At 57.0% G+C, this 14733-nt stretch overlaps 1 protein-coding gene across 5 annotated transcripts in view; it reads right to left on the bottom strand.

Moving 5' to 3' along the window:
• The window catches only part of KNDC1 (kinase non-catalytic C-lobe domain containing 1), a 65636-nt gene that overhangs the window by 27843 nt on the left and 23060 nt on the right, over positions 1-14733 (bottom strand). For all 5 annotated transcript variants that reach the window (XR_012418306.1, XM_065521663.2, XM_065521660.2 and 2 more), the window contains 7 exons: positions 13569-13715; positions 13076-13193; positions 10278-10993; positions 8290-8404; positions 6816-6887; positions 6670-6731; positions 501-659 (listed from right to left, as the gene is read on the bottom strand). Coding sequence is in view for 4 of the 5 variants with exons in the window: in XM_065521663.2 (XP_065377735.1) it covers positions 501-659; positions 6670-6731; positions 6816-6887; positions 8290-8404; positions 10278-10993; positions 13076-13193; positions 13569-13715 (1389 nt within the window). In the remaining variant the exon portion in view is untranslated. The remainder of the gene's footprint in view (positions 1-500; positions 660-6669; positions 6732-6815; positions 6888-8289; positions 8405-10277; positions 10994-13075; positions 13194-13568; positions 13716-14733) is intronic.

The raw sequence follows: 14733 nt of genomic DNA, 5'->3' as shown, positions 1-14733 counted from the left end.
TCCCAGCAGGAGTGTGTTAGAACCCAGCCCCAAAGCCTGAGTCCAGCGGGGAGATCAGGCAGGGAGGGGCGGGGCTGGTGGGATCCTCAGAGGAGGTGGGGGTTCAGGGTGGGGGGTGGGGTGTGGAGGCCTCTCTCTGCTCCCCTCCAACAGGGCCTAAAAGCAGGGGTCTGTACGTGGCCACAGGACACCCCTTGCCCCTGCCTTGGCTTCTTGGACAAGTTGGAGAGAGCAGGCTCCACAGGAGGAATGGCCGTGGTGGGGAGCAGCAGAGACCCCCATGCTGTCCGCCCACATGGATGTGGCCATGACGCAAAACCCACTCCCTTCCCCATGCGATGGCTGGGCTGACATCTAGAAACAAGGACCTGGAAACAGAGCTGGTGGCCTCATCACCTGCACACTGGCAGCCTGTGCTCCTCCACCTCCAGCTCACTGAGGGTGGCCACTGCCCACAGTCCTTAGACCCTGGGCTGGGACTATGACAGCGGTGTGGTTACCTTGATGGCCTCGGCCGCGGACGGCCGCTCCGGGGCGCTGCGCCTGGCCATGTCCAGGAGGAGGGTCTTGAGCCTGCGTGGCAGGGCCAGCTTGTGGTTGCGGGGGACACTGAACTTGGCTGCGGTCCACAGGACAGCGGCCACACAGTACACGGAGGCCTGGGCGGGTGGGGAGAGAACAGTGGTGTTGACCGCAGGGCTGTGGGCCACTGTGCCCAGCAGACCTGCCCACGTCAGGCACCCTGAGGGGCACCCAGGCACTGCCCCCACAGAGGGCCTCTCCTCAGGAACCCTCCTCAGCATCTGTCGGGCCCCACCCTGGACCCCCACATCTGCCTCCAGGTCATGGTCCAGGAACCTGCCGGTCAAACTCTCCCCCGTGGTTCTGTCCGTGTTTTAAAGCACCTGAGGGTTGGAAGCTTCAACTGGACTTTCCCGCCTTCTGCTCTCCTCACGAAGGCAGCAGCTCGAGGGTCTGAGGAGAACTGGCCGGCACAGTTCCCACCTCACGGTCCCCGCTCCCGGGAGCCCCCCACCCGGTGCTGTGCTGCTACACGGCTAACAACCGGCTCTCCAAGCGACCGCACCACCTGTGTGCAAACTGACTTCATTCGGCACGTTGTGGACGGAAAGGACGCACAGCACACCGTTTCATGCACTTTTTGTAAGATCCACAGAGCCCGTCGATTCTCACTGAAGGCTTTCGTTGATTTTTACTGACATTCATCTGCGGTCCACCACAGTACACAGGTGCTTCTGACATGAGTGTTGGTTGATGCTTTCATTCATTTCAGTAAATGAGATGGAAGTGAAACAGGACAGACCCATGCTGGAATTCAGGGCACTGCTCTGAGCGACGTCTTTGCTGAATCAGATGATCGTGGTGGATATTGGAAGACCATGTCCTCCATCTTTTGGGCTATCCGCAATGGAGTGTCTGCAGACATGACACACTTTTAAGTTTAATCACATTATCCACGTGCTCTCCATCACTTCAGTTAAGTCCAGTCAACAGAACAAGACATTTGTAGCGTTGGCTGCTTTCCCTGGTGTAAGTACTCCCACGTGGCTGACTTCCGGCTACCAACACAGTGCCCTTGAGTGTGGAGCTGGGAAGAGGAAGCTCCCCTTTATAAAGTTCCCACCATCCAGGCACAGCGGACGCAGACAGCCCCATGAGAACAGTAACAGCCAACTAGAGTCAGATAAGTAGGAAATTACCCATTTTGAGCACTTGCTACACTTAAAAAATTAATGTTTTATTTTGCAATAACTGTCGATTGACATAGTTTTAAGAAATAATATAGAGAGAGCTCACGTACTTTGTACCCAGTTTCCTCAACAGTGGCAGCTTGCAAAACTATAGTCCAATATCTTAGCCAGCACATCGCCATTGGCACAAAAATCTTGGTACACCATCTGTTGCATTTTCATTTTCACTCCGTTCTATATGTTTTTAAAATTTCCTTGAAACTTCTTCTTTGACACATAAGAGTATTTAGAATGTGTTGTTTCGTTTCCAAGTGTTTGGAAAATTTCCCTTTTATTTTTGTTACTGTGGTCAGACAACATATTTGTATGACTTAAATTCTTTTAAATGTGTTGAGGTTTGCGTTATGGCCCAGGATTTGGTCTAGCTTGATGTAGAGTCAGTGGGCAGCTAAGAAGAATGTGGATTCTGCTGTTGTTGGGTGGAGTGTCCTTTAAATGTTGACCCAACCCTGTTGATTGCTGGTGGTGTTCAGTTCCTTCATATTTTTACTGGTTTACAGTCTGACTGTTCTATCAAGTGTTGAGAGAGGGAAACTGAAATCTCTAACCATAATTGTGGATTAATCTGTTTCTCCATTAATTCCATCAGTTTTGCTTCACATATTCTGCAGCTCTGTTATGTGGTGCATATACGTTTAGGATTGCTATGTCTTCTTGGTGGATTGACCCTTTATTGTTATAGAAAGTCCCTCTTTGTCTCTGGCAATTTTCTTTGCTCTGAAGTATACTTTACCCGATATTAATGCAGTCACTTCTGCTTTCTTTTTATCATTTTCATAATGTATCTTTTCTAACTCTTTTAACTTGAAACCTACTTACATTGTTTTATTTGAAATGAGTTTCTGGTAGACAGTACATGGTTAGGTCATGTTTCTAAACATTACTCTGTCAATCTTCTTCCTTTCTTCTTCTCCTCCTCCTCCTTCCTTCTCCTTTTTCCTTCTTCTTGCTCTTCTTCCTCCCTTCTCTTCTTTCTTCCTTCTTCCTCCTTTATTTTTTTAAGAGACAGGGTCTCACTCTTGTTGCCCTGGCTGGAGTGCAATGGCTCTATCTGGGCTCACTGCAGCCTCTGCCTCCCAGGTTCCAGTGATTCTCCTGCCTCAGCCTCCAAGTAGCTGGGATTATTACAGGCACCCACCACCATGCCCAGCTAATTTTTGTATTTTTAGTAGAGATGGGGTTTCACCATCTTGGCCAGGTTGGTCTCAAATTCCTGACCTCAGGTGATCCATCTGCCTTGGCCTCCCAAAGTGTTGGGATTACAGGCCTGAGCCACTGCGTCCAGCCTGTTTCCTTAATTTCTGAAGGATATGTTTTCTGGAAATAGGTTTCTGGGTTGAAAGTTCTTTCAGCACTTAAAAAAATGCTATGCACTTCCTCTACAATTACTGATGAGAAATCTGATCATTTGAGCTGTTTCCCCCCATATGTATATATGTAAGCTGCTGTTTCTCTCTTCTTGTTTTTTACTTTTATTGTTTTGGAGAGGGGAGGGTTAGTATTCAGAGGTTTGACTATGATATGTCCTGGTGTGGATTTCTTTGCATTGATCACGTTTGGGATTTTCTCACCTTTGTAAATCTGTAGCTTTATGAGTCTTGCCATAATTTGGAAGTTTTCAGTCATTATTTCTTTGAGTACTTTTTATGCCCCACCCTCCTTCTCTTCTCTTTCCAGGATTTTGATGACATGGATATTAGATCTTTTGTTATAGTCCCACAAGCTTCTCAGTCTCTGTTAGTTTTTTTTGTCTGTTTTCTCTTTGTTGTCCAAACTGTATAATTTCTATTGTTCTGTCTCCATTTCACCAATTCTTTCCTCTGCCCTCTCTATTCTGCTTTTAAGCCCATTCGTTGAGTTTTTTAAAAAATCAGCTCTAAAATTTCCATTAGCTTTTTCTTTTCATTTTCTATTTCTTTGTTGAAACTTTCTATTTCTTTGCTGAGACTTTTTCGCTTGTTTCAAGCATGTTTGCAATTGCCCAACGAAGCATTTTTATGATGGTTGCTTTAAAAATTTTAAAGTCATTTTTAACATTTCTGTCATCTCCAGGTTGGTATCTATTGGTTGTCTTTTTTCATTCAGTTTGACATCTTCCTGATTCTTGGTATCATGAGTCCTTTCCCCATTGCTTGATTTTGTCAGCTCTGTCAAAGATCAGATGGTTGTAGGTGTGCAGCCTTATTTCTGGGCTTTCTGTTCTCTTCCATTGGTCTATGTGTCTGTTTTTCTACCAGTGCCATGCTGTTTGCGTTACTGTGGCCTTGTAGTATAGTTTGAAGTTGGGTAACGTTATGCCTCTGGCTTTGTTCTTTTCACTTAAAATTGCTTTGGCTATTTCAGCTCTTTTTTGGTTCCATATGAATTTTAGAATAGTTTCCTCTAATTCTGTGAAAAATGACATTGGTAGTTTGATAGCAATAGCATTGACTCTACGGATTGCTTTGGGCAGTGTAGCCGCTTTACCAACACTGATCCTGCCCATCTGTGAGCATGGGATGCGTTTCCACTTGCTTGTGCAGTCTCCGATTCCTTTCAGCCATGTTTTCCAGTTGTCCTTGCAGGGTAGGCTGCAGGGAAGGAAGGTCCTGGCTCCTGCTCACTTTCTCTGAGGCCACCTGGGGCCAGGGCAGGCAATGGGCACTTCTCTGCAGTCTCACAAGGATGAGTCCAGGCTCCAGGCTCGGCCCTTGCTGGGCGGGGACACAGTGCTCCCGTGGGGTTTGGCTGGTGCACAGCAGGGAGTATAAGCGCATCCTGGTTCTCCCTGGTCCTCTGATTACAGACCCAGGCTTTTTTTGGGGCATTTATTTTATTACTTATTTTTTTGAGACTGAGTCTCGCTCTGTCACTCAGGCTGGAGTGCAGTGGCATCATTTTTGCTCACTGCAACCTCTGCCTCCTGGGTTCAAGTGATTTTCCTGCTTCAGCCTCCCAAGTAGCTGGGATTATAGGCACACACCAACACCCCTGGATAATTTTATTTTTAGTAGAGGTGTGGTTTCACCATGTTGGCCAGGGTGTCTTGAACTCCTAACGTCAGGTGATCCGCCTGTCTCGGCCTCCCAGAGTGCTGGAATTACAGGCGTGAGCCACCACACCCGGGCCTGTTGGAGTATTTTTTTTTTTGAGACAGGGTCTCGCTCTGTCATCCAGGCTGGAGTGTAGTAGCATGATCTTAGCTCACTGCAACCTCCTGGGTTCAAACAATCCTCCCACCTCAGCCTCCTGAGTAGTTGGGATTACAGGCGTGCGCCACCACACCTGGCTGGGATTACAGGCATGCGCCACCACACCTGGCTGGGATTACAGGCATGTGCCACCACACCTGGCTAATTTTTGTATTTTTAGTAGAGATGGGGTTTCGCCATGTTGCCCAGGCTGGTCTCAAACTCCTGGACTAAAGTGATCTGCCTGCCTTGGCCTCCCAAATTGCTGGAATTACAGGCATGAGTCACCGTGTCTGGCCTGTTGGGGCTTAAATTCTTTTTTATTACTCAAAAAAGCTTCATTTTTTTCTTTAGTTTTCTGACTCTGTGCTTGTGCCTCAACACTTTCCCAGCGATTTTTGTTCCTTGAAGAAGAAAGATGCTGGATCCTACAGGAACACACACCCAGAGCCACTGCAGCCTCATGGACGCGATTTTTGTTTGAAAATCTTGTAAGAGCTTCAGGTCTCACAGCACCAACCCCCTGAGGTCAGCCTGGGCCACTTGCAGATTGTGGCGCTTTCCCAGCCTTCTTGGTGTAAAGGTGAACCATCTACTGCTGGGGTTCACGACAGCCTCTTTTCATTACAGACTAGATTGCAGGAAAGCCTTCAATGGTTTGGCAAATGGTGGACCATTCCGAGTTCCTCTAGACAACATCCCCAGAAGATGAAAAAGCACAGCTTTTAGTGTGTGTGCCCACTGGTTTTTCCCAGTCGCTGGCTTCTTTACATCCAAGTCTCAATATATGAGGCAGAAAGAAAATCCAGGGCACTCACGGCTGCCTTGTTCCTTGGTCCAGAGGCCCCTTGCCAGCTGCCTTCTCCTCCTGCAGGTGGCCTGGTGCTTGTTTTTTGCACAGTGTGCAGGGTGCTTAGTGCAGGGTGGTTATTGCAAGGTGCTTACTGCAGGGTGTTTGTTTAGTGCAGGGTGCTTATTGCAGGGTGCTTAGTGCAGGGTGCTTAGTGCAGGGTGTTTAGTGTAGGGTGTTTAGTGTAGGGTGTTTAGTGCAGGGTGCTTAGTGCAGGGTGTTTAGTGCAGGGTGCTTAGTGCAGGGTATTTGTTTAGTGCAGGGTGCTTAGCGCAGGGTGTTTAGCGCAGGGTGCTTAGCGCAGGGTGTTTAGCGCAGGGTGCTTAGCGCAGGGTGCTTAGTGCAGGGTGTTTGTTTAGTGCAGGGTGTTTAGTGCAGGGTGCTTAGTGCAGGGTGTTTAGTGCAGGGTGCTTAGTGCAGGGTGTTTAGTGTAGGGTGTTTAGTGCAGGATGCTTAGTGTAGGATACTTAGTGCTCCTCCTTGGTGGGAGGAGCAGGGAAGTACACATTTCTATCCTTCCTGAGTGGAAGTTCTACCTTGATTTTGAATGTAATTTATTTAATTGTATTTAAATTTGTATAATTTAAATTTTAATAATGCTCTTGTTTCACAGGCACTTTATGCACATCCCCGGACGTTGAGCCCTCGGTTCTCGTGAGCTCTAGGGCACATGACTAGTGCTGTCCACGCCGAGCCTGGTCCTAGTGCGCCGGCCAGAGCCACGGCCCTGCTGGCAGATACTGCCTGTGGCCGCCTGGCCAGGAAGGGCTGCCCTGACTCCCTTGAGTCCTGACGAGGGGCTGCTGGACAGATGGGGGACGTGGCACCCCCGAGGGCTGGGGGCAGGGCTGGGGAAGGGTGAGGAGGCCCCAGGTACCTTTTCAGTTACCAGCCTCTCCTCTGCCAGCTCAGGAGCCAGAAAGAACGAGTCATAGGAACCTAAGAGAGAAACCCCAGCTGAGCTTTCCTCACCCCTGGTGAGCCAGTGCTGGGCTCGGCCTGAGGGGGACCCCACACACTCACCGTTGGCAGGGGGTGGCTGGAAGAGCACAGCCCCGTCCTCAGCAACCAGCACGGAGTCCAGACACAGGTAGGCTGTGGCAGAGCTTGGGTCAGGGCAGGCATGCGTGCGGCCCTGCACTTGGGGTTGGCTAGGGGGAAGGAGCTGCAGAGCCTCGGTCAGGCTGTGCAGACCCCCAGCCTCCCCATGGCACGGGCACGCACCTGCCAGTGCACGCACACGGCCTGCCCCCAGCCCCTGGGGTCCTTGGAGCTGCCTCCTCCTGGCCCTCCCCGTGGGTACCACTGTCCCAGCCCACACAGTGGCTGCAGCAGCACAACTGCAGCTGAAAGGGAGCTGGGCAGCAGGGAGAACACGGGCAACAGCTCCTCAGCCGAAGCCCCTGCATCACAGTTCCTGTCCCGGGTCAGGGCCCACGGGGCAGCCATGGGCCCACAGTGGACGGACACTGGAGCCAGGTATGTCTCCCATGGCCTCTCCCCCAGCTCTGGGCCCACAGTGGACGGACACTGGAGCCAGGTATGTCTCCCATGGCCTCTCCCCCAGCTCTGGGCCCACGGTGGACGGACACTGGAGCCAGGTATGTCTCCCATGGCCTCTCCCCCAGCTCTGGGCCCACGGTGGATGGACACTGGAGCCGGGTGTGTCTCCCATGGCCTCTCCCCCAGCTCTGGGCGCACGGTGGATGGACACTGGAGCCGGGTGTGTCTCCCATGGCCTCTCCCCCAGCTCTGGGCCCACGGTGGACGGACACTGGAGCCAGGTATATCTCCCATGGCCTCTCCCCCAGCTCTGGGCCCACGGTGGACAGACACTGGAGCCGGGTGTGTCTCCCATGGCCTCTCCCCCAGCTCTGGGCCCACGGTGGACGGACACTGGAGCCGGGTGTGTCTCGCATGGCCTCTCCCCCAGCCCTCGTAGACGCTGCCCTCGTAGACGCTGCCCTCGTAACCCTCAGGGTGTTTTTACGTCACAGACGCACCATCCGCCTGCCCTGCTGTCTGGCAGGGCTGGGCTCTGACGGGGCAGGACCAGTACAATGCTGAAGATTCCCTCCCCACTCCAAAGCCAACTGCTGCCTCCCTGGGGACAACGTCACTGTGTTGAGAATGTGTGGGCCATGGCAAGGTCCCCGTTCCTCTTTGGGACAGGGTCACCGGTTTCAAGGCCCGCCTTGCAGGCATCTGTCCCCACACCTCCCTTGGTGCTGCAACCCAGCAGGCACCTCCACGGTGCTCCAGACGGGAGCCGCCTGCTCCGTTCACCAGAGACACCGTCCTGGCTGCCCCTGGGTCCCTTGGCTCAGGTGGGGGCCAAGTACGCATGGGACGGTGGGGGGACGGGATGGCGGGGGGACAGGATGGAGGGGTGATGGGACGGTGGGGGGATGGAACGGCGGGGGGACAGGACGGAGGGGGGATGGGACGGTGGGGGGACAGGATGGAGGGGCGATGGGACGGCGAGGGGATGCGTCACCTGGGTGCTCGGGGTGCATCTGTAGTGCGCGGAGGCAGGCCAGGCACAGGGCCCACAGCTCGTACTCCCGGAAGGGCCGGCCCAGCTGGGACAGGAGGTCCTGCAGGGACACCCACTGTGGACAGGAGAGTGGTGAGGTCAGTGTGGACACCGCTTGCCGGGGCCCGCTGCCTGCAGAGACATGTCCGGGGAACAGGCCAGGGCAAGGCCCACTCCGCTCCACACCTGACAGAAGGGCTGGGGAGGTCCCAGGTCAAACCCAGCATGTGGGGGGCGTGGGGAGACTGGAGCCCTTGGCCCTGTGGATGGAAACGTCCCATGGTGCAGCCACTGCAGACCACAGTGCTGCCGTTCCTCCAAAAGCTCAACATACACCTCCCAGGTGACAGCAGTTCCACGTGGCCACATTCCCCGAGGAACTGAGGGCAGGGCTCAGGCATATGTGCACGCCCATGTTCGCAGCAGCACGGCTCGAAACAGCCAATGCGGGGAGCACCCAGGCATCCACGGACGGATGCAGGGGCAGTGTGGACGGCGCTTGGCCTCGGGACGGGGAGCGTTCTCACGCAGGCTTCCCCGGGGAGGAACTGTGCAGACAGTGGGCTCAGTGAAGAGACCAGACACAAAGCACCGTCCATCCCACCCCCACGAGGTCCCTTGGACGGAGCTCATGGAGGTGGAGGGCGGGCTGGGTGCAGTGGCCGGGCTGGGGGGTTGGGGTTTCGTGTGGGCTGGTGGGGACAGCTGTGCAACAGCGTGAACACACCCGGTGCCGCTGAGCCGGGCTCTTGCAGAGGGTGAAAGTGGTGGCTTTTGTTGGGTGCATTTTCTCACGCACACACACACCCTGACACCGGGCATGCGTTCAGCCTGGGAGGCCGCTCTCCACTCCAAGCCCCATGGACAGCTGGGACCAAAGTCCACCCTCCGACAGGTGGCTCAGCCACCCCGTGCCTCCGTGTGCCCTTCTGGAAGGTAAGCTGTTGTGTGTGGGACGGCGTGCTGCCAGGGAGAGCAGTGGGAGGGTGGTAGAGGGTGACGGGGCCCACGTGCTCAGGACATGCAGAAAAGCCCGAGCTACAGAATGGCCTGCTCTTGTCCTTCAGGTCAACAAGGCCTGGTGGGACAGGTGGCTTGAGGGCACCCCCATTCCCAGGCCGGGCGCTGCCTGGCAGACGGACTTGCGTGCGGGCCACTGGCTTCAGGTGTCCTTGCCCTGAGTTGCTCACGGGGACACAGCTGGGGGTGGCTCACCAAGGAGCCAAGGAGGGCAATGCCCTTGGCCAGGCCTTGGCCCAAGTGTCTTCAGCTGGACAGAGGGGCCAACAGGCCAGGCCCCCCAGAACACTGGCTCCAGTAGCATCCTCCATCCTCACGAAGAGCAGCTGACCAGGGGCAGCACTGGGCTGGGGAGGCCCCATCCTGCACAGATGCCACGTCCGGGCAGCTGCTTCAGATCCCAGTGTCCCTGTGGAGGCTGCGGAGGTGGCCCAGCACCAACACCACCAAGCCCCACAGATGAGCAAGCTCAGCCCACAGCTTTGGTTTCTAACTTTTAAAACCATCGGAACAGGAAGACGAGGAAGGCTGTGAGCGTCAGGACTGGGGAGACAGCCCCTGACATGACGTCCTGGAGCCGGGGCTGCTGGCCTTGCTTCCCGGAAGAAAATTAACCGTCGAGACGGCCGTGCAGGGCTGTGCGAGGAGCCTGGGCCAGGCTGAGGAGGCGGCTGCCTTCTGGGTCATCCTGAGGCAAATGTCCACCCGAGAGGCCATGCCTGGGTGACGGCATCCCCAGCCGCAGCCACAGCTTCCTTCAGAAACGGGGCAGCTCAACAAAAATGTCTTAATTATGGAGCGAGGGTGAAGGTTAATTCCCTGCGTTAAAGCGTTTGTGGCTGTGGAGAGGCTGAGCCCGGACTCACTGACCACTGACCCTCCGGCCACACACAAGACCCGGCCAGACCCGGCCAGACCCGGCCACCCACCTGCTCTGCGGCTGCACTTTCCGGCTGCCTGGCTCCTTCCGGAATTCTCTCATCGTCCCCGGGAGTCTGGGCTTCACCGCTAGCATCTCGAGGGTGTGCAGGGCAGGCTGGGGGTCCGGCCTCTGCTGGCCCCGGACTCGGGTGTGAAGTCTCGGGCCGTCCTGGACTGCCGGGTGCCCCAGGGCCCCTGTCCGCGCTGCGGCCTGCACAGGGAACCCCTCCCAGCTGGTGTTCCAGCTCCTGCTCCGGCCACAGCCTGCATTTGGGCTGAGCCTGGAAGCTAGAAAGGCCATTTTTCCTGTCCAGAAAGGCCTTCCTGGGGTCCGGAGGGAATAATTCCGATGTGGGCAGCTGGCTTTTCCCGCGGGTCAGCGGCAGGCAGGGGCTGGCCTCGGGGCTGTCGGACGGCAGCCTGGGAAATGTCTGCACCTTCCGCAGGCGGCTCCTCCTGAGGGCGTCTCTGTCCGGGTCCCCGAGGGTGCGCTCGGCATCCAGGACGAGGCTGGCCAGCTCCTCCCGGCTGTGGCTCTCGCCATTTCTCACCGGGGTGGACAGCAGAGCCTTGGTTGGGGAGGTTCTGGGGCCCCGGCTGGGCTCAGACACTGGGCCTTTGGGGGCTGGCAGAACCTCCGGGTCAGCGCTGGGGTCCCCAGGTGGCCTCCTGGGCCCAGCGTTTCCTGGGACAAGCCTCTCCCGCCAGCTGCTCTCGCTGACATCTGGGCACAAGCAAGACGTGGTCACAGCTGGGCGCCCTCCTGCCCCTCTCCTCCCACCTCTCCCCTCGCCTCCCCTCCCCTCCCCCATCACAGACCCCAGCGCAGGTTCTCACCACCGCTGGACACCCCTCCCCTCCCCTCCCCTCCCCCATCACAGACCCCAGCGCAGGCTCTCACCACGGCTGGGTGCCCCTCCCCTCCCCTCCCCTCCTCTCCCCTCCCCTCCCCTCCTCTCCCCTCCCCCATCACAGACCCCAGCGCAGGCTCTCACCGCTGCTGGGTGCCCCTCCCCTCCCCTCCCCTCCTCTCCCCTCCCCTCCCCTCCCCTCCTCTCCCCTCCCCCATCACAGACCCCAGCGCAGGCTCTCACCGCTGCTGGGTGCCCCTCCCCTCCCCTCCCCTCCTCTCCCCTCCCCTCCTCTCCCCCCCCTTCCCTCCCCCAATCATAGACCCCAGCGCAGGCTCTCACGGCTGCTGGACACCCCTCCCCTCCCCTCCCCTCCCCTCCCCTCCCCCATCACAGACCCCAGCGCAAGCTCTCACCACCGCTGGACCACCACTAGGCACTCCTCCCCTCCCTCCCCCATCACAGACCCCAGTGCAGGCTCTCACAGCTGCTGGGCGCCCCTCCCCTCCCCTCCCCTGACCACAGACCCCAGCGCAGGCTCTCACAGGAGGAGGCTCCCGCCTTCCTCACCTGCCCCACTCATCACTTCATCCTGGCTAACTAGAGGCTGGGGCTGCCTCTCCCCAGGCCAGGTGGGGCTTCCTGCTGGGGCTTCCTGCGGGATCCGGGGACTGTCTAATTATCTCACCCAAAGGCACGTCGTTTTCCACGAGGATTACACACGTGAGTCCCCACAGGAAGAACCTGATGTGGCTACAGCCGTCAGTGGCCGCCTCCCACACACGGCATCGCTCTCTCTCTGCTGTGCGTCTCTGTTCTGCCTACTCCACGCTGCACAAACTGCCTGCTCCACACTGCGCCCCTCCCGCAGCAGCACAAACCCTGAGCTGCCTCCCGCAGCAGCACAAACCCTGAGCTGCCTCCCGCAGCAGCACAAACCCTGAGCTGCCTCCCGCAGCAGCACAAACCCTGAGCTGCAAACGTGCTCACTCGGCAGGGAGGGCCCTGCTGGCCACCGTGAGGCTCCTCGGGACTGTGCCCCCGGCCACCCGCCTGAGGCCCCATAGACACGGCCTCTGTTCAAAGGCGGCCTGAGAGACGCCAGAATCCGCGTGAGCCACGAACACCCCAAATGCTGCGGCTGCAGCTCTGTAACGCACCTGCCTGGCACCCGTGGTGGGGGCAGGTGAAAATCAGCTGTGAAACATCAACGCGTCCGTTTATGTAAATGCCCATGAGACTAACACCCATGTGCCCGGCACCAATGCCACGGACTTCTGAAGCTGACCCAGAGTCACCTCTGCCTGCATGGGTGCCTGCAAGGCTGGCACAATCAATACACATGAGAGTGTGGAAACGGGTGTGTGCATAGGACCAGCATGTTCGCGTGTTTGACCACGTGTGAGACAGTGGACGTGGTAGGCATGACAGCGGGCATGTAATGTGTGCACTCTGGTGTGGGCGTGTGCAATGTGAACAGGCATGTCTGAATTTGCATGTGTGTGACTGTGAGCAAGTGTGAACATGTGTGTACGGGGCACATGTGATCTATTTGAACGCTTGTGTGTGGCTGTGTGAGTACACGAGTGCATGTGATCTGTATGAATGCATGAGTGGGTGTGTGCGTGTGTGCATGGGTGTGTATACAGTGTGTGTGTGTATGGGTGTGTATAGCGTGTGTGTGTGCATGGGTGTGTGTGCAGTATGTGTGTGTGCAGCATGTGTCTGTATGCAGGGGTATGTGCAGCGTGTGTGTGCATGGGTGTGTGTGCAGTGTGTCTGTGTGTGTAGTGTGTCTGTGCATGGGTGTGTGCATGGATGTGTGCGGCATATGTGTGTGCATGGATGTGTGCATGTGTGTGTGCATGCGTGTGCAGCATGGGCACGTGTGTATACATGGTACACAGGTATATGTGGACACACAAGGATGCATGTGTGTGGGTTCAAGAGCTCACCCTGCAGTGCTCCGAAGGACTCGATGGAGAGGACCCTCCTCCCCACGGCAGAGAGGCTCCGGCACACGCGGCAGGAGGATGTGAGCTGCAGCTTCTCTTCACACAGCGCGATGATGCTCTGGGGACGTGAGTGCCTCAGACAGGAAGGCTCGGAGGAGGGGCCATCTCCCGTGGCCACCCACCCGACAGGGCCGGATCCTTTGAAGGTGACCTGGGGACAGTCCCCACAGCCTGCCTGCGCCTGTCTTGCCCATTTTCTAGTATGAAAAGGCAGCACATCCGGGTTGCAGAGAACCAGGAGCCTTGTCACAAGCAAGACCTTTCATATCAAAAATGGACAATAAAAAACCAAGTCCTCCTTTAAGCAAAATGCCATTGGACTGTGGTCACGGAACCCAGGGGAGGCTGCCGGGCGTGTGTGGGGTGAGCACACGGTGTCTGGGCCTGTGAGGTCAGGGTCACAACCTGGGCGGCCCAGGGCAGCCTCGCTTACCTCGAGGTCCGGCCGGTCCCTGGGGTCCTCTGCCTGCATCCGGCTCAGCAGCGCCTCGAGGTCTTGGCTCAGCCTGAGTTCCAGTGTGGGCTCTGCTACGTACTCGAGGGCGGCCTTCAGTGTGGCCCCCAGGGAGTAGATGTGCGCCTGTGGGCATGACAGGCCATCAGCTCGGGGTCTGTGCGTGTGTGCCACCCCGACCGCGGCCACCGCTTTTCCGGGCCAGGAGCTCGAGTTTCAGGCATCGTGGAGATTCCCCTGAGGAGAAGCAGCACCCGCACCCATGCCACCCATGCTCTTGCCGCCGGCGCCCACGCCACCCACGCTCTTGCCGCTGGCGCCCACGCCACCCATGTCCACGCTGCCCACGCCCTCGCCACTTGTACCCACACCACCCACACCACTTGCACTCATGTCACCCACGCCCTTGCCACCTGTGCCCACACTGCCCATGGCCTCGCCACCCATGCCCACGTCACCCACACCCACACCACCTGCACCCACGCCACTCGCACCCATGCCACCCACACATTTGGGCCTGGTCTGTGCTGGCTCATGGCCCCACCCCTCTGGGCTTCCTGCCCACAGTAGCCTTGAGGGGCACAGACTCCTCCGGCTGCTGCGTCTCTCAAGGGTGGAGCCTTTCAGTGTTTAGGTCGAAAACTTCAAAACTTCAAAAACTGGATTTCAGTAGAAGCAAAGATGGGTTTTTCTTTTTGTTTGAAAGTCTGAGTTTTCCTCCCTTGCCTAAGAACGTGGGCTCTGCAAAAGGTCCGCCCTGGACACAGCCGCACCGCAGGCCTGGATGCTTCTTCCCAGGACGGCTGCGTGTGGGGCTTCACCTTCCCCACAAGCAGCAGCAAAACCCAGGGCGGCTCAGGAACCTGCCCAGGGCCACATCGCAGGTCACACAGCTCACGTGTGGAGCGGGGGACTGGCCCAGGGCCACGTCACAGGTCACACAGCTCACGTGTGGAGCGGGGGCCTGACCCAGGGCCACGTCGCAGGTCACACAGCTCACGTGTGGAGCTGGGACCCGACCCAGGGCCTGCTCTGCCCCCGCACCTGTGCTCCCCGTGGGGTCCCCAAGTGTCCCTCAGTGTCCACTCTAGTCCTGGCTGGCCGAGTGGACACACAACCGCGTCCTGGGCTGGCCGAGTGGACA

This window comes from Macaca fascicularis, chromosome 9, assembly GCF_037993035.2.
Source record: "Macaca fascicularis isolate 582-1 chromosome 9, T2T-MFA8v1.1".
Classification (NCBI taxonomy): domain Eukaryota; kingdom Metazoa; phylum Chordata; class Mammalia; order Primates; family Cercopithecidae; genus Macaca; species Macaca fascicularis.
Note: the sequence above shows the minus strand (reverse complement) of the source record. Positions and strands in the feature narration are given on the sequence as shown.